The 25,873-nt window shown below is 35.7% G+C and overlaps 1 protein-coding gene and 1 pseudogene across 1 annotated transcript; both read right to left on the minus strand.

The window, feature by feature from the left end:
- Positions 1-20,259: 20,259 nt before the first annotated feature.
- On the minus strand, positions 20,260-21,280 carry LOC146526466 (uncharacterized; annotated as a pseudogene).
- A 554-nt stretch (positions 21,281-21,834) lies between these two features.
- LOC146526467 (uncharacterized) lies at positions 21,835-24,624 on the minus strand. Its single transcript, XM_085207100.1, has 2 exons — positions 22,579-24,624; positions 21,835-22,492 (listed from the first exon to the last, which is right to left on the minus strand). Exons 1-2 carry the CDS (start codon positions 24,070-24,072, stop codon positions 22,280-22,282), a joined length of 1,707 nt encoding a protein of 568 aa, XP_085063226.1. The 5' UTR covers positions 24,073-24,624; the 3' UTR covers positions 21,835-22,279.
- Positions 24,625-25,873: the final 1,249 nt, after the last annotated feature.

Below are 25,873 nucleotides of genomic sequence, written 5' to 3' on the forward strand. Positions count from 1 at the left end.
ATTATTTGGTCTTAAATTCTATTATTGTTAATATCAATGAATGAATGAATGAATTTTACTTAAAATGTTCGAAAAAATTCGAAAGGCTAATAAATAAGTCAACCAAATTGAGAAAAGTGTGTGGAGCACTAAGTTCTCCGCGTTCCCCGCGCAGAGAACTAAAAAAATCTATATATAGGAGAAGAAAAATAAGTTTTTTCTTATTACAAAGTATTTCTGTGGTTGTCAAACTTTGTTCTACATTGGTTTAAACTGAATGGGTAGGTTCAGGTTCGAGGCTCGTGGATGTTGATTTGTTGTCTATTGCAAACTATCGTTTTTGGGCACAGATTGCTTGTATGTGATTGGGTTTTTTGTTCTCTAACTTGATGATTTATTTAGCTTTATTTTCTCTTGAATATAAAATTATATTTTTTACTTTATTTATTTTCAAGGAAAAGTACAGATTTACAATTAAAAAAATCTAAACATAACTACAATTTCAATACACTCTCATATCTATATTTAATTTGTATTGTAACTAAAGTGGCCGTTGAAACAAAACAATCAACCCAACATGGGTAACATGGACGATATAATCTTATTTAATAACAAAATGTTTATCTCTGAAATATGCCGTCATTTAGGTTTTCTCTTAACAAATACCTCCTTTGTTTATTGTGTATATATTGATAATATTTCTCAAATTGTATTAGGAAAAGTCTCGTCTTGTAACGAATCAAAAACATTAACCAGTAATTTGTCTCGCCTTCTTGAAATAATAATGGCATGAACGTCGAGAATACGTGTGACTTGCACTTAATATTGTATTCAAGAAAGTTGAAGGAGGTTGAGGAGGAGGGAGAGAATTCGATTTCTGTTTTTTTTTCATAATTTGGTCCAGTCCTAGGAATGTCCTGCATGAGAAAATAATATATGTCACACTACTTGCACTAAGTATGTGCGCGAAAAATGGACCAATAACTCAATTTTAACATTTAAGTTTACTGTTCGAAGTCTGTTTTTGTTTTTAAAAATGATAAAAGCTCTTCTCTACATGTCAGGACACGCTCGTCCTGTCTGTAACCGTCTCCAAATATAGTGTTGTTTGGTGTTCTGTTAATGCAGTCGGGTAACAGTAAATAAGTAACAGTAAATAAGTATTATACAAAAGACTATAATAATTATACAAAAGACTCTAATAATTATAATTTTTATTCTAATAATTTCTCTAATAATTATAATATATATTTTTCGGGTAACAGTAAATAAGTATTATACAAAAGACTATAATAATTATACAAAAGACTCTAATAATTATAATTTTTATTCTAATAATTTCTCTAATAATTATAATATATATTTTTAAAATTTAAAAAAAAAAAAAAAATTGTCGGTAGGGGTCTCATCCAACCCCTCTAGTATAAGTTCTAGATATAAGTACAGTTTAAATTGTCCCAAAATTAAGTACGCCACATTAAAAAAAAAACTTAACTTAACTCTTAAAATAAAAAAAGGCACGGGCAACTATGAGCCCGTGGATGTAGTTTTTTAAAATAAAAAAAAAAAAAAAAAAAAAAAAAAAAACAGTAAATAAGTGTGCAAGTTGATGGTGAGAAATACATTGAGGAAAGTTAGGGAATTATTTACCCACAAAACTAATGTGTATCGAATATCATTGTTAATAGAATATAATATAATATAAATTCAAATTCAAAATATTCTTTATTCAAATAAACTATAAAAGCAGTTTTGAATCGTCGAATGTACATGTCAACAAAAAGCTACCACCGGTTCGGAAGGCAGTTCTGCTGAGACGAGCCGGCAAGAAACTCAACAGTTGCTCTTTTCAAAGTCAATGGTATATTTTACTATTACATTAGCTGGCAGCTATCCTGCATTACATTCAATAGACATTAATTCCAGACATGTTTATCCTCTAAATATTCTTGAACAGTGTAATAAGCTTTACTTGTTAGAATTTTTTTTACACATACTTTAAATCTTGGTAGTGGCAAACTAATACACTGCGGAATTTTATTATATACACGTATACTCAGACCCATAAAGGATTTATTAACTTTTTGGAGGCGAAAACTTGGCGTAACAATCTTATCTTTATTTCTCGTTTCTATCGTATGATTGTCACTATGTTTACTATGACAATGTATATTTTGTCGGTCAAAGAGAATATTATAATATACAAATTATGATCTGCAACTGCATCTTTAAAACATCTCGCAGAGATTTTAGGTTTTTAGCCTTTAGGTTATAAATATATCTCACAGCTCTTTTTTGGACAATAAATATTGAATTTATATCTGAAGCACTGCTCCATAGCAAAATACTATGAAAATAGCTATAGTAGACTAGTCGGGCAGTTTCAACGTCCGTCATTTGTCTTACTTTTTTAATTGCGAACGCGGCAGAGCTGAGTTTATCCGCAATTGCTTCGAGATGAGTGTTCCACTGTAGTGTGGAATCTTATGGCTAAGAAAATTGCTGATATCGACACACATTGAGGGTTTCTCCGATAATTACTAGACTAAAGTTATGTGTTTTAACATTTGGTAAAGTAAAGTAAACTGGATACATTTAGTTTTTTTGTCATTTAACATTAGATTGTCAATATCAAACCAGCGAAGGATATGCGATAATGCGCTATTCACTTCGTCTTACTATTGTGACGCGCTGAACAATCGTTTCTATATCAGTGCGAGTGCGATATCCTGCGAGTCCTGTGACCACGGTAGGTGTTCAACTTCGAACGTTGTTTGTGTGCCGGACGGGCGGAACTCAAGTGAATGAGCCGCTGACGCCCTGCACACTATAGGTTCGGATCGTGGGGACACGGAGTACGATGAGACCCCAAGACGTTCTTGCCAGACGTTCTGATAAGAACGTTGAAACAGGAGGTTGGAAAAGGATATTGAAACACGATCTTGAATACGGTATAACGATCGGTGACTGTCGGCTTTTTTAACTGTGTCTTGTTTCCGATGTTCCTTGTTCCTTGCTTGTTGCTGTTGGTTGCCGACTGACTGACTGACGTTGGAAGACTGACTTTGGGCCGCCCGACGCGCGCCTTTTATACGCGACGCGGTCGGAGCTAATAACGGTAAAGAGCCGAGAATCACCGAGCCGTTTTGTCTTTATTTACAACAACATTTTTACTATCATTTCGGTACATTTACATTTATATCTTTATAACTAAAATTCGGATGTTCTTATAATTTATACATATTGAAAGTATACAAAAATGTCTACAAAACGATATATAACACATTATACTATTAACTATTAGAAAATAACGAAAGACATGAAAACTATGACGGAATTTACACAAGTAATTACGAAAAAAACATCTCTCATTAATTATTAACAAACATTCGGTATATGTAAATGTAATATTTGATGTCTTCTTGTATCAATAAAACACAGCTTTAATAATTAATCTCTGGATATGCAATATAGACAGAACGCCGAGCACGTCTGCACGTGTTCACGATCGGTGCGCGAGTGAGTCGCATTCGGGGTTCGCATATACTACATCCCTTGTTTATTTTATTTTTTTTCCAATTTACAATTAAATTATTTATTAATCTTACATTTACTTACTTATTTTAAATACAAAATAACATGAAAACAATAATTAATCAATACAATTCTGACATAAATAAATTAATTTAAATCGTTATTATGTTCTAAATGTTCTAAACTATCATTGTTAACATTTTCATCAACCACAGTCCACGAATCATTAACTTTCTTCAAATGAACTATATTTCGACGATATTCTCTTCCAGTATCATCGTTCCGAATATTAACATCGCCACCAGTCACACCAGTGACTGTATGTATAGTGGGATTAAAAGTAGTGGTCAACTTATTATCTCTAATTACATTTTTTACTAGTACCTTTTCACCTAATTGTAAGTTATTGTCTGTTGCTCTTCTTTTTAAGTCTCCATACACTTTCCCTTTTTCTTTTAATTGAAGATCTCTGTCTCTTACATCCTCGTCAACTATTTTAAATTCCATATCTGGAGCAGACGGGATCTTGTCTCTAAACTGCCTCCTATAAAATAACTCTGAAGGGGATTTTCCTGTAACAGAGTGAGGTGTACTATTATACATCATTAAATAACTAAAAAGGTCTTCTTTCCAGTCCCGACTTTCTGCTTGACAAATTTTTAACCGTTTTAAAACATCTCGGTTTTGCCTCTCAACTTCCCCGTTCATTTGAGGCCAATAGGGTACTGTATTATTTACAATGATACCACATTCTTTACAATATTTTTGGAAAACCTCACTGGTAAACTGATTTCCATTATCACATGTTAAAGTCGCCGGGTAACCTAATCTGGAGAAAATTTCTTTCAGGGCCTTTATCGTGTCTAAGGAAGTAATACTACGCATAATTTTAATTTCTTTATATCGACTATAGTAATCGACAAGTATTAAAAGGTAATCACGACTAGGGAGAGGTCCTAAAAAGTCCATCGCTATATCAACCCAAGGTTCAGCAGGAAGTGTTCGTCTCTTCATTGGATGCGGTGGAGTAGGATTAGATACCAGAGTACAACCTCGACAGCATTTTACTAATAGTTCAGTATCTTTATCGATCCTTGGCCACCAAACCTTTGTTCTAAGACGAGCCTTCATTGCTACTATACCTGGGTGTCCTTCATGAGCTGCTTCTAGTACACGTTGACGCAAATTATGAGGAATAACTATTCTTGTACCTCGGAGAAGGATGTCACCATTAAAGCATAGTTCATTTTGAATTAATTTATAATTATTAATGGAATCGTGCCAATCATTATAGTAGACACCTTTCTTCACTTTCAAAATTTCTCCATCTTCAACAGAGCCTCCTTTAATTTCATGTAATGGTACTGCAATAGGTCTGCTATAGTTTACTACGTAGTTTATATAATTTTCAGAATCGAATGGTTCTGATGGGGAAGTTTTGCCGAGTCTCGAAATGGTGTCAGCTATGTTTGATTTGCCCGGACGATAAATTATTTTATACCTATAAGCCTGTAATCTAAGAACCCATCTCTCTATCCTAGCGCATGGTTTAGACGTTCTTCCAAAAATGGTTTCCAATGGTTTGTGATCACTTACTAGTTCAAAATCTTTGCCAAACAGGTATATTTTAAAATGTTCAACAGCCCAAACGAGTGCTAACGCTTCTTTTTCTGTTTGGCAATATCTTTTCTCACAGTCTGTTAGAGCTTTATGACCAAAAGCGATCACACGGGGACCATCTTCGCCAATCTGAACTAATACTGCACCTAAACCCACAGGAGAGGCATCAGCGATAACTTGGGTCCTATCAGAAGGATTATAATAACCTAATGATTGAATATTAGATAAGCTTCTCTTTAGAAGTTCGAATGAATTATTTTGCCTAGCTGTCCAATTTTTTTGTATATTTGCTGACTTTCCTAAGCCTAACCGTAATATTTCGCGCAAAGGTTCAGTAAGTGTAGCTAAGTCTGGGATCCATTTACTAACGAAATTAACCAATCCCAAAAAGCTTTGAATTTCTTCTATGGTATTGGGGGTTCTACTATTTTTTATTGCGGTTAAATATTTATCTAGTGGTCTGACTCCATTACCTGAAAGTTCATGACCAAGAAATTCAATGCTTTTGGTTTTATATATGCATTTTTTTTCATTTAATAGTACGTCATTTTCTTTCAAAACCTGTAATAACTTTTTCAACCTTTCATCATGTTCTGTTTCTGTAGACCCGTGAACTATAATATCATCGATAAAATTAAATGTTCCTTCACAACCTAATAACATCTTTTCCAAAAATTTTTGGAACATTTCCGGAGCACAAGAAATTCCAAACATTAGTCTTTTGTACCTAAATAGACCTTTGCTAGTGCTAAAAGTAGTAATATATCGACAATCTTTATGAATTTCTAATTGATGAAAGGCATGTTTTATATCAAGGGAGCTAAAGTATTTAGCTTTGCGGAAATGAGGAAGTAGTTCATTCATTGTTGGAAGGGGGTGATTTTCTCTTATAATAGCTTCGTTGGCTCTCCTCATATCCACACAAATACGTACCTCTTCTTGACCTTCTTTAAGTACCGGAACAATTGGAGAAACCCACGGTGATGGTTCATTTACTTCTTCAATGATATCAGCATTCTTTAGTTCCTTTAATTTTTTAGCAACCTTCTCTTCTAAAGGAATAGGAATTCTTCTATGGGGTTGGACCACTGGCTTAACGGATTGATCTATTGGAATCTGAACAGTCACTCCTCTAAATTTAGGGAACGGTTTCTCTAAAGATGGCTTACTTATAGCATTAATTTGTCCAATTTTAAGCACGTTTAATGAAATCGCAGATTCTTTGCCTAATAAATCACGTGTCCCATTTTTTATTACATAAAACGTTGATTTTATACCATTGTTACCAAAAACAGAAATTTTTGCGTCAAAAGAACCCATAATGTCTAAAGGTTTTTTACTGCCGTAAGAGATAAGTGTCTTGTTAGGATTGCGTATTTGGTTAGAGACTAGTACACTATTGTTTTTTAAATATTGCCAGGTTTTGTCAGTGATTACATTACATTTGCTTCCCGAATCTATCAACATATCAACAATTACTCCTCCAATGTTACACTTTATAGTTTCATCATCGTCCAGATGAAAGATATAATCAATTTCAGTCTTGTCAGTGCAATTTTGCGTTTCTGTTTTAGGTTTTTTATGTACAGTCTCAGTTCTGTAGTTAGAAAATTGTCTTTTTTGCCTGGTTCTACAATGTTCTCTAAAATGTCCAATAAAGCCACATTTCATGCATCGTTTGTCCCTTGCAGGGCATTTCAAGTCATTGGATGAATGTGTGGAGCTACCGCACCTACCACAGCTTGTGTTAAACGGTTTATGTCGGATAGGTCTGCCCATTTTTTTCTTGCTATCGATTTTGTTAATATCTGTTTTGGTAAAATTGTTCATGTTATGTGTATTCTCATTTTTAAATTGTTCTAATTGTCTGGCTACAACTTCTAATGCATTTGCTTTACTAATAATTTCATCAAGAGTAATTGAATCACCGATTTCCAAAATTTTTTTTTCTCAGCTCAACTAACCGGCACTTTTCAGTTATTTGGTCGATAATATGATCTTCTTTTTTATGAAATTGACACTTTTCAGCCTGATTTCTCAATCTTAATAGAAATCGTTCGAATTGTTCTCCTTCTTCCTGTTTCATAAGTCGGAATAGGTATCTTTCATATATTCGACTTTGTTTTGGAGCAAAATAACTATCTAATTTTTCTAAAGCTATTGTATATACATCAACACCATCTGCTTCTTCAGAATGAGCACCAGGTAAATTATAATAAACTTCTTGGAGTGATAATCCCCCTAAGTGAAGAAGTGTCGCTCGTTTTTTTAAAGGTGTCTCAATATTAGCAGCCAGTAAATAAATTTCAAATGCCCTCTTCCATTTTACCCAGCGAGTTCCGACAGATGTCGGATCGCCTTCGCAATCAAAATGGTCTAAATTTGTGAGTGTGAGTGATGCATGAGACATTGGGGCGACCTGCAAACAAATGTATCTCTTATACTTGCGTGGCTTTTACTGAAAATCAGTAACAGTATTTATCTGCATAGCCCTATTTTATTATTACAATTGCACATGGCCTTTTCTATTTTATAATTATACTCTTTAAATAAATTACACATTTGCATAATATGTATAATTTCAACATTTTATATTGTAATGTGCATGGCCCTTTTCTTTGCCATTAACTTATTGCGTGGTTCTAGACCTTTACTGTAATTACGATCTTCTATATATTATTATTGTGTTAGTATGCAATCAAGTACATATAAATAAAACAAAAATAGAAAATAATATGAAACAGCAAAGTAATAAAGTAGTAAGTAGGTAGAATTGAATGTTTCATAGTAAAATGTCAAACTAATTCCAATGAAATTTAAATATTATTTTATTGTTTTGATTTTATGGTTCAATTATGTATAAAATTAGTATTAATAAAATAATAATAATATCAATAATAATCTTAATCAATTGAGTTAACCAATGTGTTCGGAAGTACTGTTAGATTGCATACATGCACAATGTTCAGTAATCATAATCATTATCAGGTAATAATGTCATAATGTCGTAATTACTATTACTTTTATATTTGCGTGGCCCTTATCTATTCAGATCTAATGCGTGGCCCTTTACAGTGAATGATGAATGAACGGTTATTTACGTATTATCTCACTTGATACAGGTATAAGATTTAAATAAAAACTGTTTCTTAAACACATGTACACAGTAGTTTAAGATATAAAAGTAAACATCGTTTTGTCGGTTAGGTTATAATAATGTTTCTTTTTTTTTTTTTTTTGTACTCACTTTTTTCCTCGTCGCCACTTGTAATATTTGATGTCTTCTTGTATCAATAAAACACAGCTTTAATAATTAATCTCTGGATATGCAATATAGACAGAACGCCGAGCACGTCTGCACGTGTTCACGATCGGTGCGCGAGTGAGTCGCATTCGGGGTTCGCATATACTACAGTAAATGTGTAATTAAGCTACAGAAAACTATGATAAACAAAAGTTAACAATAGAATTTACGGTACGAAAGTTATTTTTATCTAAAAATGCGGTTAATTCGGTAAATCATAGTACAACTATATAATACAATGTAAACTCGGAAATTACTATGCAAAAACGAAACTGTGACATTTAAAACGGTTAATGAACCTACCTATTGAACTATATTTATATTAAAGTATTTAATTATACACAAAAATACTAATAATATCATACGAAACTACGATAGCGGTATGACGTCACTCTTTGTCTAACTAAAACGGTCGTAGACACGATGTAACAAGTCCGCGACCGATGCTCGGCGTTGCGCTGTCGCGAACAGTTTGGTTTATTGGTGTTCTAAGTTGTGGAAGACGCCATTTAGTATCGAAACGTAAATTGTATTGGTCAAAAATAATAATAATGATGCACATCACTCATTTCACGGCTATTATTTCGAACACCCAGTTAAGTTATTTTGTGTTTGGTTCATTTATAATACTTTGAAATCGTATATTTAATTAGACGAAGTCAACTGACGTTTCCTGTGTTGTCAGTTTTTGATGAAATAAAAATGAGTGTTGTGACTACGTGAATGATTGAAAAAACTCCTGAGTGAATGAAATTGCCTCGATTGTCTAGTGAATAGTTAGTGTGTCGAACTGCCGATGTCAGGTTCGGGGTTCGCATTTTAGTCGTGCTTTGTACATACCAACGAGTTTTCAACGAGTACCGTAAACTAACAAACAAACTTACAACATCAAGAACAATATATATTTTTTGTAAATGAGGAAAAAGTAATTTCTATTTACCCGGAAAGAAGGGTCATAGGTCACGAGGGGAGAGGTAAATATAGAGAATATATTAGTATTGACAAAATAAACTAGACAGTTATGTGATAAATGAATATTATATATGTAATATAAAAGACAACATAATCAAAACAGTATTTATTTAAAAATCCAATGAACAATGTATAATTTCACATCAACTTTTTTTTTTATAACTTTATATTATTTTTATTCATTTAGAAATGATAAGAGTAAGTTATAATGAATGCAATGCTAATTTGTCCATAAAATCAACAATACAATGAAATACTTAGCTTAACAAAAATAAAAAAAATACTCTAAATTAACAATAATTCAAAAATAAAATAAAATAATAAAATAAAAGCATTTGGTAAATAATCTTAGGCAATCATACAATCTTAAAAATAAATGAGTATCTGATGAGATGAATAAACACTATTAATTACTTATAATTTGGGATGTGACGATGCACAGCATCTGTGAGAGGGCGCTGTATACTTCCCTTTGATTATCCAATGATTTTCACTTCCGGTTGCTGTCTTCGACCAATCAGCGATCGCCGGAAGTCACGTGGTCTCAGGTGGTAGGGCGCCGGAACGTATAAAAGGCGACACTACGCTTCTTACCTCATAGCGTCGTTATTTCCCATTAGAGTAACATCGTTTAAAATTGAAAGTGCTGTGGTAAGTGTAGTGTTGGAGGTGGAATTTCTTCACATCTTGAACCGGATTTCTATATGGGGCCTACTCCTGGGAAGGCCTCCAGCAAAGATGTTCATCCTCATCAAGAGAATTAGCTTTTGTGAAATTCAAAGGTAAAACAACGACAACGGGTGAGTCATTTGAATCTCTTGTGTAACAAGTATCTACATGCATGTAATACTGTTCTATTGCTTGGTATCATATATACCAATACTGTAGTGGATTCTGAGCTTAACGAACACGGCAGTGTTATAACCTACAATAAGGTTAGGTATATGTCTCAGATTTTCAGCAGTTATGGCCCATTTTTTTTCAACTAACGGGCATTGCAAAAAGCAAGAGGACTCATCGCTTGTTTAACGCTCTTGGAGACGTTCTCGGCATAATATCATGCGATGTAAACGGAGTTTACTAAATAAATCGGTTTTCACCGAGTTTACTTAGTTGTATTATCCATTAATATACTACCTTCGTTTAAATACGATAAATTCGTTAGGATCGTATCCTGAGCGAGTTATCAAATATATAAAAAAAAAAAAAGATCTGTTCTCATCATATATATCAGGGAAGCGGATTATTTAATAGTTGCCAGTTGTCAAAACCAGATGGCGTTGCCTGCCCCTCTGACGTGACACCAATCGATGACAATCAGAAATGGGATCGGAACAAGCTCCGGTCCCAACCAGCTTATTCTGCGACATATATAAAAAGTCTATTTTTAGTCTATTTTTAGATAAATCTTTTTTATTTAATTGTAATAGGATAATTACTAACGTTGTTGAAAGGTTATAATCGCTGGGAGCATATCCTAAGCGAGTTAACGAATAACAATGGATAAATCTGCGTGGGAGTTTCTTTTGGCTTCTTTCGACAATTGCAAGCGAATACTCGGAAGAACTAGATACAAGGATTCGAAGACAATTTCAAAGCCTCCTGGCAGGAAGTGTTTCAAACACGGAATATCGGAGGTTCATTTTCTCAATCCTGGAGGAGTGAGGATAAAGGAATTGTGGATTTGCTGCTTATTCATGGTTACTGCCATCGATGTGAACGTCATAACATTTAGCAATGGGCGTCATAGTATTTAGCAATCACGGGATCTTCTGTATGGCCTCTTTGGCCAAAATTCTAGCCAGTCACCTTATCTTAGTTGCCTTAAGAGGGACTAGGGCTAATACTTGACATAAGGTATGTCCAATTATTTAAAGTGCATTTATCCGTACATTAGAATTTAAAAAAGCTCTGTACTATTTTAATGCTCTCAATTGTACGGGAGGGGGGCAGTTATAAGGAGGCTGCCTCTGAGCGTATCGGAGGCAGTGGCTGATGGTTTGGGCTCCGTAGGCCCTTCCCGGTTTAATCGCGGGAATGCATCTAGCCATTTACCTCCATGCCACCAATAATCCTTTTCCAAGATTATTTGAAGCAGTTGGACCTTCGTCAACCGTACATCAAAAATTGAGAAGCATGCGTTGAGTATGAAACTCTGGCACGTTTAATTATACATTAGCAATTGTCAAGTATCAGTGCATACCGGATATCGGTAGTATGGAGTGAGAACCCGCCGACGGGTAACACAAACCCAGAACTTAGTACAAGGGTATTGCATGATTGTTAATAAATTTAATTAAATGTAACCGTATCTTCCTGTATACAATTGTGTTAAGAAATACTGAGGCTGCCTATGGGTATATCGGAAACGCGTATAGATGGTTTGGGGGCTCTGAAAACTCTTTTCGACTTAATAATGAGCATTCTCCATATCATCTCTCTCTTTATCCAATAAGAATTTTCAAGCGGTTCGAGAAAGCAAGGATAGAAAATAGTTCGACTCACGTTCGACAACTGATAAAGCAAACCAATAAGAAATTTTCTAATAGATAATGAAAGGTTTATCAAAAAGAACAAAGTTTGATATATGGATGGTTGAGTAATGGATAAAAAGAAGCAACGTGTCAAAACTAAATTAAAGAACTGACTAAAATAGTGGGTTCAAGTATTATAAAAAGTCGCCGAACGTTTCTTTAGGCTAATTTGGCATTATCCTCGTGCAAGTGGGTGCACATCCCCGCGAGTGCCGCGGCAAAAGTATTTTATACCTAACGTACTATATAATAGATACCGTGCATCCCTGTGGTGCAATCGAGTAGCCATCAGAATTGAAGCTGATGTAGTGGAAGAAATCTATAATCCAGCTAGAAGAAAAGCATCCAGCTAGAAAATGCGAAGGCGACTGATCTTGGTATTTGGAAAAAGAAGTAAAATTTGCATCTAGCAAGAGTAAGAAGCAGGAGAAAGAGGAAAAGAAGGCAGCTAAATAATTCAGAAGACATATCAAGACCAAATTAATGTCGCCAGTTGAGCGCCTTATTACGGAAGTTGTCAGATATGACAAAATATGAAATGCGAGAATTACAGACAACCTTTTATTACTAAGTTGTTGGATACCATAAAGTATGATAATCAATAATACTGCAAAAAAAAAAAAAAGACTATCAAGAAGTTTCATTCATTTTTTGTAACTTTGGTTCCAAAGCTGAGGAAAGCTAATGAAAATAATCGTCTTCATGGGACAAGAGGGCTGTGTAAAGGTAGTTACATATATACCTTGGCGATATCCACGTGCGTAACGTAGATATTCCGCCGCATATTGCCATGAGTTTTGCATATACTGAACCTGGCTAGCGAGGTATACACGTAGTCACAACTCTAATATGGCGGAGAGCATGTTGGATTTCTACGACATCATTAAGTCCGGGGAAGTCGGACGTTTAAATTGAGTACATCTGTATTTAAATCGTATATTTTGACACCGTGAAGTTGCTCCTAAAAGCGAATTTCAGAGAGTGAACTATGGTAGTTCTAAAATACAGCTAAGAAGCGATAATTGAAATATCATAAAATTGATAACTTTATATGTAAATGTATAGTAGTATCAATTACTTATAACTTTATTACACTTCGAAGAATGATATAATCATTAGTCGGCCTAAATTTTGTGAAAAACTAATGAGCTCATAAACTCGCATTTTCTAACGCATCGTATATCAAGTCCAGTTTGCTTCAAAACTGTACCTAAGTAGCAGATAGGACATTCATATCATGAATTGTCGGTCTGGTTGCGGATCGGGTAATCATTCATTGATGCTTTTGTGAAGTTGTAATACTCGAAGTATGTGATAATGAAATCAAGTCTTAAATTTTACAAATGCGTTGAAAGGTTTGACCAGGTTAAGAATATATTATTGGGCTAAGTACATAGTATTTTATAGAGCATTCTATTAAATACTCTAGTGTTATTAATGTTGTACTAATGGCATCAATTACAAGGTAAAAAATTAACTCGGGTAACTATTTCATCATCATCATCATCATCAGCCTGTCCTCGTCCACTGCTGGACGTGGGCCTCTCCAATGGCGCGCCGCTGGGCTCGATCTTCTGCTCTCTGCATCCGGCCGTTGCCGCCACTTTGCGGACATCGTCACCCCATCCAGCGTGAAGACGTCTTTAATTACGCTTGCCAAGGCGTGGTGTCCACTCTAGAACGCGTCTATTTACTATAAATTTATTATAGTTGTTAAAAAAGGAAGTATGGAGTTGGTTGCCGGTTCTATCTACGACCTGCTGTCTGAGCCGGAGATAGTTTCCAATAGACCGGACGACATTTTCATCGGCATTTCGATCCTGCTCATACTTCTAACATGATATTTCGTTTAGAAATATTTTGGTGAAACACGTGACCTGTCGAAAATTACGCTCTAGAGACGGTGGTGTCATCCTAAGAAGTGTTTTTCTGGGTTCTACATTAAGAAACTAGCTGGACTACCGAAAGCAGGCTACAAAAGGTAACAATTTTGTTGTGTAACTTGGAGGTGAGGCTACACAAGGGCTTCATGAATAATGGTCAATACTTATATAAACAGGTTGTTGAATTATTATCGGAAGAAGTGAGCACGTCTAGCTTTATTATTTGGACGGTTATGCGAGCTTCCTTTCCTACTCATGCTTATCAGCGAGTTGCGAATCATCTTCTAAAATTTGTTTGTATGCAAATTATAAGTAAATCTAATAATTGAAGTTAGATTATTTTGGCTCAGCTTCCCGCAGAGCGATTATTAATTGAATTAAAAAAAATTAAACAATTTACAATTTGCTTATAAGTAGAACAATGTTACTCATGTTTTTTGTGGTTTTACAGATCAATTTATCTGAATGTATCGGAATCAATTTATACAATCATTCTGATTTAGATCACATAGCGTCGTGCGTGGTCACCAGGAGTTATAAACACGTCTCTCACAGATGCTGTGCATCGTCACATCCCAAATAATAGTACAAGTTTTACATAACAATAAAACTTGTATTATTGTGGAGAGACGATGCACAGCATCATTTTAAGGCTCCTGGTGAGAATCTGCTATGAGGTAAGAAGCGTAGTGTCGCCTTTTATACGTTCCGGCGCCCTACCACCTGAGACCACGTGACTTCCGGCGATCGCTGATTGGTCGAAGACAGCAACCGGAAGTGAAAATGATTGGATAATCAAAGGGAAGTATACAGCGCCCTCTCACAGATGCTGTGCATCGTCTCTCCACAATAATACAAGTTTTATTGTTATGTAAAACTTGTACTATTTGTATTTTTGATTTTCATATATGTATAATTATATTAATACTATATATAAATATTATATTAATACTATATATAAAATAAACAAGATCTAATAAAATGGCAAGCTTAAATTAATAGTTAATTCAATAACATTAAATCCCTCGAAATATCCTCGTCATTTTTATAAATAATGGGACGTCTAGAACGGCCAGTTGTACATGCAGTTGTTTGATTAGTAGACGTTGATTGTTTATTTCCTGTAGACAATATATTCTTCAAATCATAATTGCTGAGTAGAACGTAAAATAACTTCAGTTTTTTTCTGTTGACCTTCTTTCTGGTTTTCTATGAAATGTTCATTGTTCATAACAACTGATTCAATGTCCCCAATACCACTTAGATCATCTTCAAAAAATAGCGGCAGAGTAGCTATATCGAAAGAACTTGTACTAACGTTGTACAAACTTGCAATTACATCTTCAAGTGATTTTCATTTTTTGGCACATCATTCTCTTTATAATTAATGGAATGTTAAAGTAATTTATAAGAAAATATAACTCCAGAACACAATATTATTTAATTTACTTAGTAAACAGACAGCAATACAAATTACAGTATATGAATAAAAATTATCGACAGACAAGTCATTGTTTTTGACATTTATAAAGATAGATGACGTTATTCAGTGTTGCAATTAGTTAATTTCAACATCCTCTTCTTAATTGCAAACCCATAGCTGTAGAAAAAAACTTCAGTCTTCTTTTGAGAAATTGGTTTTGTAAGTATGTCGGCAACCATTTCCTGAGTGCCAATATATTTGAGATCAATTTCCTGATTAGCGACTCTTTCGCGAAGAAAATGATATCGTATATCAATATGTTTGCTTCGTGCATAGTAGGAATCATTGCCTGTAAATTTAATTGCACTTTGATTATCACAGTAAATTATGGTAGGTGCAACTGAAATATTATACTGCAATTCTGACTCCAAATGTCGTAGCCACAAAGCCTCTTGTGTGGCAGTAGCTAATGCCATGTACTCTGCCTCCATGGTTGATAATGCGACTGTGTTCTGACGTTTAGAACACCATGAAACTGAAGCACCCTGAAAGAGAAATGTGTAGCCAGTGCATGATCGCCGGCTGTTAGTATCTGAAGCCCAATCTGAATCACTGTAGCCAAACACTCTTTCCTCTTCTTTGTTTTGACTAAATATCAATTTACAATCCTTTGTGCCCTTTATATACCGCAGTACTCTTTTTACTGCTAGCCAGTGTTGCATTTCTGGTTTGTTATTGAAGCTGCTCAATTTGTTTACTATAAAACATATATCTGGTCTTGTACCCTGTGATAGGTAAAGTAAACTCCCAATTGCTTCTTGATAAGGGACATTTTTAACAATATTATCTTGCTCTCCTGTGCTAATCAATTTAGAGCTAAGATCACATGGTGAATGAACTGCATTGCAATCTGTCATATGGAATCTCTGTAGAATTTTTTTTATATAGGCAGTCTGATCAATATGTATTTGGTCTCTGGCCTCATTCTGAGTTATTCTCCAACCAATAAAATGATTTACTGGTCCCAATGTTTTCATATGTAATTTACTTTTAAGTTGTTGCTTTATTTCTTCACCTTTCTGTTTGTTATTATAAAAAAATAATAAATCATCAACATAAATCAGTATAGCAAGAATGTTTCCATTATCATTTTTGTAGTACACACATGGATCCACAGACGTACTTTTCAATCCCAATTCTTTTAACAAGTCTGTTAGTTTTAAATTCCATTGGCGACTGGCCTGTTTTAAGCCATAAATGGACTTATTTAATCTACAAACTTCGTGCCCATATTCATAACTCGGTGGTTGATTCATATATATTTCAGTGTCTATGTCTCCCTGTAAAAATGCTGTAACTGCATCCATTTGATCTATATATAAGTTTTCTTTTACAGCCATTGCAAACAAATATCTTATTGAAGTATGTCGTACTACCGGAGCAAAAATCTCATTATATTCAGTTCCTTTCTTTTGTATGAAACCTTTTATGACTAATCTAGCTTTATATCGTACAACTTTACCGTTTGCATCGGTTTTTATTTTAAAAACCCATTTGCAAGGAATTATCCTCTTGTTTTCAGGAAGCGTAACTAATGTCCATGCATTATTCTGAAGGAGTGATTCATATTCACTATCCATAGCATCTTTCCACTCTTTTGCTTTTGAACCTGAAAGAGCTTCTTCCACAGTTTCTGGTTCCTTTAATAATATTGCTGAATCAGTTGGCTTCTCATCATGACAAAAAAATGTAGTAGGTTTATTCCTTGGCCTCAAAGTCATATTTCTAAAGGGCATTGTTTCTTCCTCTTCGAAACTCTCTGGTGTGTAATCTGGGTCATTATTATCTGACTCTGAGTTTGACAATTCACTGGTGGCGTCAAACAATTTGTCTTCTTCAGAACTTTCATTTACAAAAGTATCGGTATCAGATTCTAGTTCAGTAGCTTCCTGTTGTTGCAATGTAGTAAGCGGCATTATAACACAATTGTTTTTGACTGTGTGTTCCAGGAAAACAACATCTCTGCTCTTGTATATTTGTTTTTTACTCATATCATACAATCTGTAACCTTTTGTATGTTCACAATAACCCACAAATATCATTTTGACAGCTTTTGAATCCCATTTTTGTCTCTTTTCTTTTGGCACATGAACCATTGCATGACAACCAAAAATTTTCATGTTATTCAAATTTGGTTTTTTACCAGTCCACATTTCATATGGTGTCTTGTATTAAAGCTTTTGTTGGTGAACAATTTACAATATAAGCCGCTGTTGAAACCGCTTCAGCCCAAAAATATTTTTGTAATCTGGAATTCAAAATTAAACATTTAGCTCTCTCTACTAATGTGCGATTCATTCTCTCTGCCATGCCGTTTTGCTCAGGCGTATATGGGTTAGTTGTTTGATGCTGAATACCAGTTTTACACAGAAACAATTTAAATTCGTTATTTATATATTCTCTTCCGTTATCGGAGCGCAATGTCTTTATTTTTTTATTTATTTTATTTTCTACTAAATTCTTGAATTCTTTGAATTTCTCTAAAGTCTTAGACTTATTTTTCATGAAATAGACAAATACCTTCCTGCTATAATCATCTATGAAAGTAACATAATATCTGGCACCTCCAACAGAACTTGTCTCCATCGGACCACAAACATCAGAGTGAATTGCCAGTATTTTTGAACGGTTGTCTACTCATTTTACCTTCTAAACAAGTTGTACTAACTTGATTGCCTTTTTTTAATAATTCAACCCCTTCTGCACTTTCTGTTATTTTCTGTAAGTCAGTGAAATTTAGATGGCCCATCCTTTGATGCCATAAATTTATATCTTGCTCATTCACTGTTGATAGCAATGCCGGTGCTTCAGAAACATTATTTACTATATACATGTTATTGCGATGCAGAGCTGTCAATACTAATTTATTATTCTTATAAATTTGACAACCATCTCTCTCGAATTTCACTTCACAGCCATTATTTATCATTTGACTTACAGAAAGTAAATTAACTGATAGTGTGGGTACAAATAGAACATTTCTAACCTGTATTGTCTGTAATGTGCCATCTGAGTCTCTTATCTGGAAATCCACATTGCCACTGCCTTTTACTGGCACTATTTTATTATCTGCCACCTTGATGTTATTGATTGTACATGGAGTAACATCATACATCCAATTCTCATTATTGCACATTATGCAGAGATGCTCCAGAATCCACATACCAGCAGTTTCCATCCAATTCAGCAGAAACTGGAAAAGCAGCATAATAACCATTAATTTTTGAATTATCTGTGTTTTTTTTGTCTTTAAAATAGCAATCTTTACTCATATGCCCATACTTATTACATACATAGCACCGTGGGCCTTTGGGTTGCCTTTTTTCTTGTGTTTGGTTATGTGAATTATTCTGTGAAAACTTTGACACATTTTGTTTATTGTAAGCCTTGGCCTTTGAATAGTAAGCAACAGAATCTGATACCTTAACCTCTTGTAGCAACTTGGTTTTGACATAATCAGCTGTAATAGCCACACCAGAGCTCTCTAAAGCCATTATCATCGGTTTGTAGTAATCAGGGAGGCCAGCAAGCAGCAATGTACCAAGCCACTCATCTCCTACCACAAAGTTGATATTCCGTAACTTATGAGCTGTTGACATTACCTTGTTGACATATTCCTCAACACTCGAGCAATTTTCCAAGTTGGTGGTGATCAGATCTCTTAGTAAACCTACTTTTCGACTGAGCCCAGAGTCATCAAATACTTTTTCGAGTTTTATCCATACTTGCTTCGCTGTTGTAGCTTCTTGAACGTGGACATAATTAACTGGATCTATCAAAAGTATTATTTTCGATCTTGCTTTCGTATTTTTCTTGCTGTCGGATTGATAACCCGCATCAGGTTCAATTTCCTGCCACAATTCTTCATGTTCCAGATAGTTTTTGACGGCAAATTTCCAACTTTGGTAGTTTTCTCTTCCAATGAGTTTCTCAATTGTGCCCATTGATATTTGTGACACCATTTTTAATGTACTTTTCGTCAAAAAATATGTTGAAGAAGGAAACAAACACGCCGGTAATGGCCGATTGCGAGGTTATGAAATTGAATCCAATTTAATCACAGCAGTTTTGTATCGAATTATATTTCGTATTTACTTTCGGACATTATTTGCCCATAACCTAATGGAATGTTAAAGTAATTTATAAGAAAATATAACTCCAGAACACAATATTATTTAATTTACTTAGTAAACAGACAGCAATACAAATTACAGTATATGAATGAAAATTATCGACAGACAAGTCATTGTTTTTGACATTTATAAAGATAGATGGCGTTATTCAGTGTTGCAATTAGTTAATTTCAACAATAATAATTATGATTTGCATTCAATTTCGACTTTTTACCTTTACCCTTCCTTTTTGTATTAATATTGGTAGATTCGTCTTTTTTAACCGACTTCTGTAAGAAAACGAGTTTCGAGTCTCGTCTTTTCCTAAATATGGAAAGCCATTTACCACGTATTTTGTTTTTACATCAGAGGCCAGCCAAAATTTGATGCCAAATTTTTGGGGTTTGTTTGGCATATACTGAGTAAATCTGTATCTAGCCTTCGTCGGAAAAAGGTGCTCATCTACGGTAATGTAAGCTCCCGGTTTGAAGCAATTTTGACTGTTTTCAATAAATTTATCCCAAACTGCTGGGACTAAAGCGAACTTGTCTGTTTGCAAACGTTGACTCCTCTCATTTCTTTTGTAAAATATCAGTAAAATCTCGTCTACTCATAGTGCTAGAAAAAAATGATGGTCCCCACTTGTTGTTCCACTAATATTGGAGTCTCAAAGTATTTCCTTCGTATGCCCCACGTGCATACAATATTGCAAGAAATGCCTTCAATTTTTCTTGCGTAATTGTCCAGGATTTCCCCGAAACTCGAGAGCCTTCTAACTCTGTATAAATTCGTATATTTTCCAAAATATGATCGTCAATCAATAATAGGAACGCACTACTTACATTTCCCTTACTACTGCAACAATGAAATACACTAGCGTTGGTGTAAGTAACGCCATGATGATGGAATACATCTTCTCACTCTTCTTTTCTAACACGATTTTGCTCTTCTCTAGCTCTTGTCTAGATTGCAGCATTTTTTCCACTTTGTCCTCGTTGTACTGTAATTTGAACTCCGTAAGATCGCAATTCTTGCACCTCTTAGCCTCGTGTTGGTGGTATGTGACATCGATGTCGCGCGGTCCCAAGTATTATATAGCTGTCCATGGCCGCTTCGGAGACATTGAGCTTCTGGGTAAGTGTAGTTCGAAGCTCCTCCGATCCCGAGGCATCCATCGGAAGACAATTTTGTATCGATTTATTTATGTCGATGTTATTAGGTAATGGTGGCGGAGGGTTGGAAAATGACATAGATGGTATAATATACTCCTTAGAATGCTCCTCAGGTGGCGGTTGAGGCGGCGGCGGTAGAAGCTGCAGCACGTTCACCTTATGATGTGCCAGAGAATGTGGCGGCAATATCCCTGTCCTGTAGAAGTTCCTCTCTTCAAACACCGAGGCATGCACATATTTACAGTTAGCATAAGTGCACACGGAGTTATGGTACTTGTGACAGAACGTGTACACTCCCACCAGTTGTGAGTTATCGTACTTGTGCGCGAACCTATAGACTCGGGTCGGGTCACTAATGTCTTGTTTTATTCGTACTTTTGAACAATCGTGGAACGCGTCGTGAGTCGTTAGATCCAGACTGACTTTAATACGTCTCTCAATCTGAGAGACTCGCAAAAGATGCTGACAGGGAAATACGGAATTACAGGAGTAAGGGTTATTACATACATGGCTAGTATATAACAGCCCCCGGGATAGGAGTAAATTTACCCCAGAAGGGTTAAGTTTATGTGACTGTGGTTCGGATACTGGCACGCCTATATTAGGTGGCGGAGGTGGATCGGGCGCGGCTCTCAAAGTCGCAGCATACACTACCTCGTTACCTATTTTGGACCGTATACTACGCATACTTTTTCATTTTTATAAAATTTGGCGACGATTTAAATTTTATTAATGTTCTTCCACTCCGACTCTTGCAGCTGTTTTCATATGAAATATGGGGTATTATAGTTAGCAGGATTATAGGATTATAGGAACACTACTAGTCTAGTCTACTGCCAAAGTGGGTATGCCAGGAGCACAGAAGCACAGTATCCAGCCTAACGGATCGAAAATTTTTAATATTTCCGAAAGAAAAATTCGTTTAGTAGGCTTTGATTGTGATTTTTCTGTTAGGGGTTGTCCATTAATCACGTGATCTTTTTTTAGCATTTTTTAACCCCCCCTCCCCCATTGGTGATACGTAGTGAGGTTTAAGACCACCACCCCTCCCCCTTCTCAACATCACGTGTATTTTTACCTTACCTACAACGAATCTTAAAATTTTCTGAATATTATCTTAATTTAAATACAGGTATAAACTATAATCTTATTTTATTCTGAAATTAAGGACCATAATAAAAATGTCTACACCAGGTTGCAAGTTTTTTTTTATTGCCATAACAATAATAATAAACGAAGAGTTTAATCATAGGAAAAACATGTATTGTACTAGTACATAAATATATTTAATGTATATTGTCCTCGGACCACGGATTAGCAAGACATTCTTCAACACTAACAACTGGATAAGCATCTTGCAGGTCAGTTGTTGGCACTGTGCTTTGTTGAAAATCAACATCGGTTTCATCAAGCCACTCGGTGTCATCATTTTCGCGCACAACGCAGAGAATTTCTTTCGATCTGCCGATTGATCGTCGCGTGAGGATGCGTGAAGGACGAACATTGTGCATCTCTACACTATTACTGCTCGGATTAGGTTGCTTGTGACATGAATTTACATGTTCCTTAACTTTCTTCTTTGTACAGAAGTACAATCCACACCACTGGCACGTCCGATCCAAAAGTTGCCGACGATCCTTTTGCAGACTAGGGCAATACAGGTCATACGGCAATTTGTTAAAGCCCTCATGCGTTGGGGTGATTCCAAGAGACCGACGCAGAAGAAATGTAGCAATTTGCTACATTGCAAGCCTCAAGAGCCTCTTGAGGCTTCGGAATACATAGACCACTAGACGACTGCAAAATTGGGTAAGGAGGTATAACGAAGCGTTCAGGAAGAATAGATCGACGAGAACTCCGCAAATCTCCACAGCAAGCGTGGTCATCACACTTCACCACCTGGTAATAATATTAAGATATCTTAATCATATTAGATAAGAAAAGTAAATGATAAAATAATAATAAATGAGATTTTACTAATGTACCTGAAGCAAATACTGGCTCTCTCGCACATGCTCGCTATGCCACTGCAGAGAAGGCAAGTCTGGAACAAAGCTTTCAGCAGTGTCATCGGGCTCGAGGTACTCTGCTACGACGTCATGGCCGTCGATAACCATATTATTCCATACTTCTGTGAGAACTTCTCCAGCCTTCTGAAAGTTCATTTTTTCGAGATCATGATCTTTTGTTCTCCCTTGTTCATCCAAATGAGTTCCATAAGAATCATGCGGAAGTATGAGTCCAGATAATTCCCGGCTTAAAGGCGCCATTCTTCTCTCAACACGGTTGAATGCGCTTCTGCCGGGTGCATTCGTAAAAATGAATATTGCATCTAAATCATGCTTGACAAAGTGGTGTATGGCATGGGAAATAACCTTTGGATATCTCGGGTTTTCATCGGGTCCTCCATCAGATGAAATCAGAACAACTGGTTTCAGGCGTCCTTCTTCATCCCGCATAATTTCCTTGAAATTGTTGAGTGTAGCAAGCTTATTGAAGTCCACAGCATGAGTAGAAGCTGTCGAAGAGGAATGTTTGCCACTTCTAATCGCCACGTATGTTGGCCCTGAATAAGTAATTGCTTCAGCACGGCCCATATCATTTCCTTTTATGATGCACCCAGCATATACACTAGGGATCAATTTGTGCCTTGTAGCAATCACCCAATCATGATCAGGCAATGAGACACGATATTCGACATGCATCAGGAGAGGAGCTTGTTTATTTGCCGCTGTCAAACCTATAGGTACCCGGGCTTTATCATCTTGGGACAAAAAAAACACTTGTTTTGGCCCGAGAATAGATGCCAGCGTTTCCAAGGATCTTATTGTGGCGACACAAAAATGTTGATCGACATGAGCCTTATGGTGATCTGCCTCAGGGCGACTCAATTTGACAGGGACAGTGACTACATGCCTTTCACCCTCCAAGGTGGTATAATTTCTAGGGAGCAATCGAAGATACGTGCCACTCTTCGAAATTTGAAATCCGTGCTCCTTTAGCTTTTCATGGAGGTCAGTAAGTGTTCGGCAACTGCGAACAATTTCTGAGCGACGCCGTTCCTCCGCAGAAGCACCAAACATAGCCAAATCGACGATAGTTTTTAGCAATTGCGGTTGTTGCTCTTCTAGGCGTGGGCGACCTGGGGCAGAACGCGCCTTAAGAAGATCAGCTACAATCGGACTCTGATTGCAAGCAAGTTTAATCTTTGATTTTATTGATAATCTATGTGACTGGGAGTGACGCATATGTTGCTCCTTCTTCCGTAGTTCTTTTGTGCATTTATCAATTTCTCGGCGCAGTTTCGTCACATCACGTGTCTCATTTTCAGTGGCGCCCAGAAAATCCCTACGACGAACTGCTAAGTCGAATTCCATTTGAAGAAGAGAAATCTGATTTTTCAACTTATCCTGTGCAGGAGTAGCACGTACAAGCTGCAGTATAGAGCTGCTTGCACTTGGTGTATCGGGTGAATTCATTCAGAAAAATATTTCATTGAACACATGTTTCATGGGTAATTATAATTCACCCTTAAATACGCAAGCAAAGCTGCGCGCGTCCGCTAGTCAATTATATTCATAATTACATAAAAGTAAATATTATTTTCTTATATTATAATTTAACTTCTTATATTCTTTCTAATCTTTGGAACAAGTGTGATCTTTGCAAGAGCATACATTGTAAATTGTTGGTGTTCCACCAAAGACTTGATTCCGAAACGTAGCTGTGGATGTGGAACGTGAACCATTACAAAACGACGTCTGGACGCCTACATTCCTACGGCTACGAGACGCCGAGGATGTAGAATAGGGAGTTGATCGATTTCTAATTCCCCTCGTTGCCATTTTTGATACGCGGCTTGCACCTGAAAAATATATACTATATTTTTATTTTGGCACTTATTACACGGTTGAATAACGCGAAGGCCAGTTATTTGATCTTTTTTATTATATTGATTCACATATTCGAGGAACAGTGTTGTTGTGTTTTATTTAAATTATAAAATGAGACCAGAAAAATTGCAATGTGACATCTCCATTTTGTCTAAAATTAACAATAGTCACTGGACTAAGACTGGATTAGAAATAAAATCATAATAAGAAGTTTGTAACATACCATAATTTAATCTCTCTTCTTCCCCCTTTTCCCCATCTTCCTCTTCTTCCTCTTTTTTCTTTTCTTTCCTTTTTTTCTTCCTCTTCTTTCGTTTCTTTCTCTTTTTCTTCTTTAACTCTCTTCTTCGGTTCTGTTCCAGTAGTAGTATTTGGCAAGGGTCTATCTGGTTGGATACCGCAACTAATTAATAGTATTGGAGATTCTTGCTCTTCTTGTATTGGTACAACTTGAAAGAGACTTCTACTCACTGGGTAGATCAATTATAAACTTTCACTCTAAATCGCTTTATTATGAACACTTTCTACTTAGCACTGACACTTAAACACTTAGCACTTAAACTATCACTTAAGGGGTTAGGCCACTGTAACGGTAAAAAAAACGGTTTTTTCACGAATTTTTTGCTTCTAAAATTGAAGGTAATTGAAAAAAAACTTTAAAGGGTGTTATCGGGCATACATTAAACTTTATTATTAAATTTTTTTACAGCGAAAAAAAAAAACAAAATGGCGGTTCCACAGCTATCTTTGACGAAGAAAACGGCTAGTTTTTTGTTAATAAAAAATCAATAAATAAAGTTATTGAAAATCCCGATCGACATTCACTAGAGAATGTTAATGTTCACATCTGGTCAAAATTTCAAGTAATAAAAATGAAAATTGTTCGAGTGGTGCTGCGTGCCATTTCGAAAAACCGTGTTTCGAGAAAAACGCGTTTAAAGTTTTACGAATAGTTTTCTATTGGAAAAAATAAAAAAAATAGGGTAAAAATTTTTTTTACCGTTAGTCTACAATCCCAGCACCATACATTTGTCCATCGATGGCCAAATTTTCGTCTTCTTTTTTCCTGGTAGATTTTTGGAGCGCGCGCGCACTTTTTGCCGCGTCGCTCAGAGATGTCTCCGCGTGCGTAATGCGTTTGGCGTCGGCTTCGATGCAGAAATTATATAACTGTACACCAATTTCCACCTCCAACATCTTGAATATTTGCAAGACGTTGGTAAGGCCGCCATTGAATGTGCAAACAGCGATATCCGTCGCGATATCTAGGACAGTTTTTCCGCTTGAAGATGATTTGGGGGCCAAACATCAAACGGTTGCGTTGAAGCTTTCGTTATTATTTTGACTATAGGCTCCCAAGCAACGCTCCAGCAAGTCGTCCCGGCTC

The sequence above is a fragment of the Heliconius melpomene genome, unplaced genomic scaffold (assembly GCF_056956725.1).
Source record: "Heliconius melpomene rosina isolate 202511_hmr_F unplaced genomic scaffold, ASM5695672v1 ptg000032l, whole genome shotgun sequence".
Classification (NCBI taxonomy): Eukaryota; Metazoa; Arthropoda; class Insecta; order Lepidoptera; family Nymphalidae; genus Heliconius; species Heliconius melpomene.

Bases quoted from the DNA above. Each gene is read 5' to 3' on its own strand.
- LOC146526467 (XM_085207100.1), bottom strand. From the start codon at position 24,072: ATGAATTCACCCGATACACCAAGTGCAAGCAGCTCTATACTGCAGCTT. The intron at 22,493-22,578 runs GTACATTAGTAA...TATTATTACCAG, and splicing joins AGAGCCAGTATTTGCTTCAG to GTGGTGAAGTGTGATGACCA.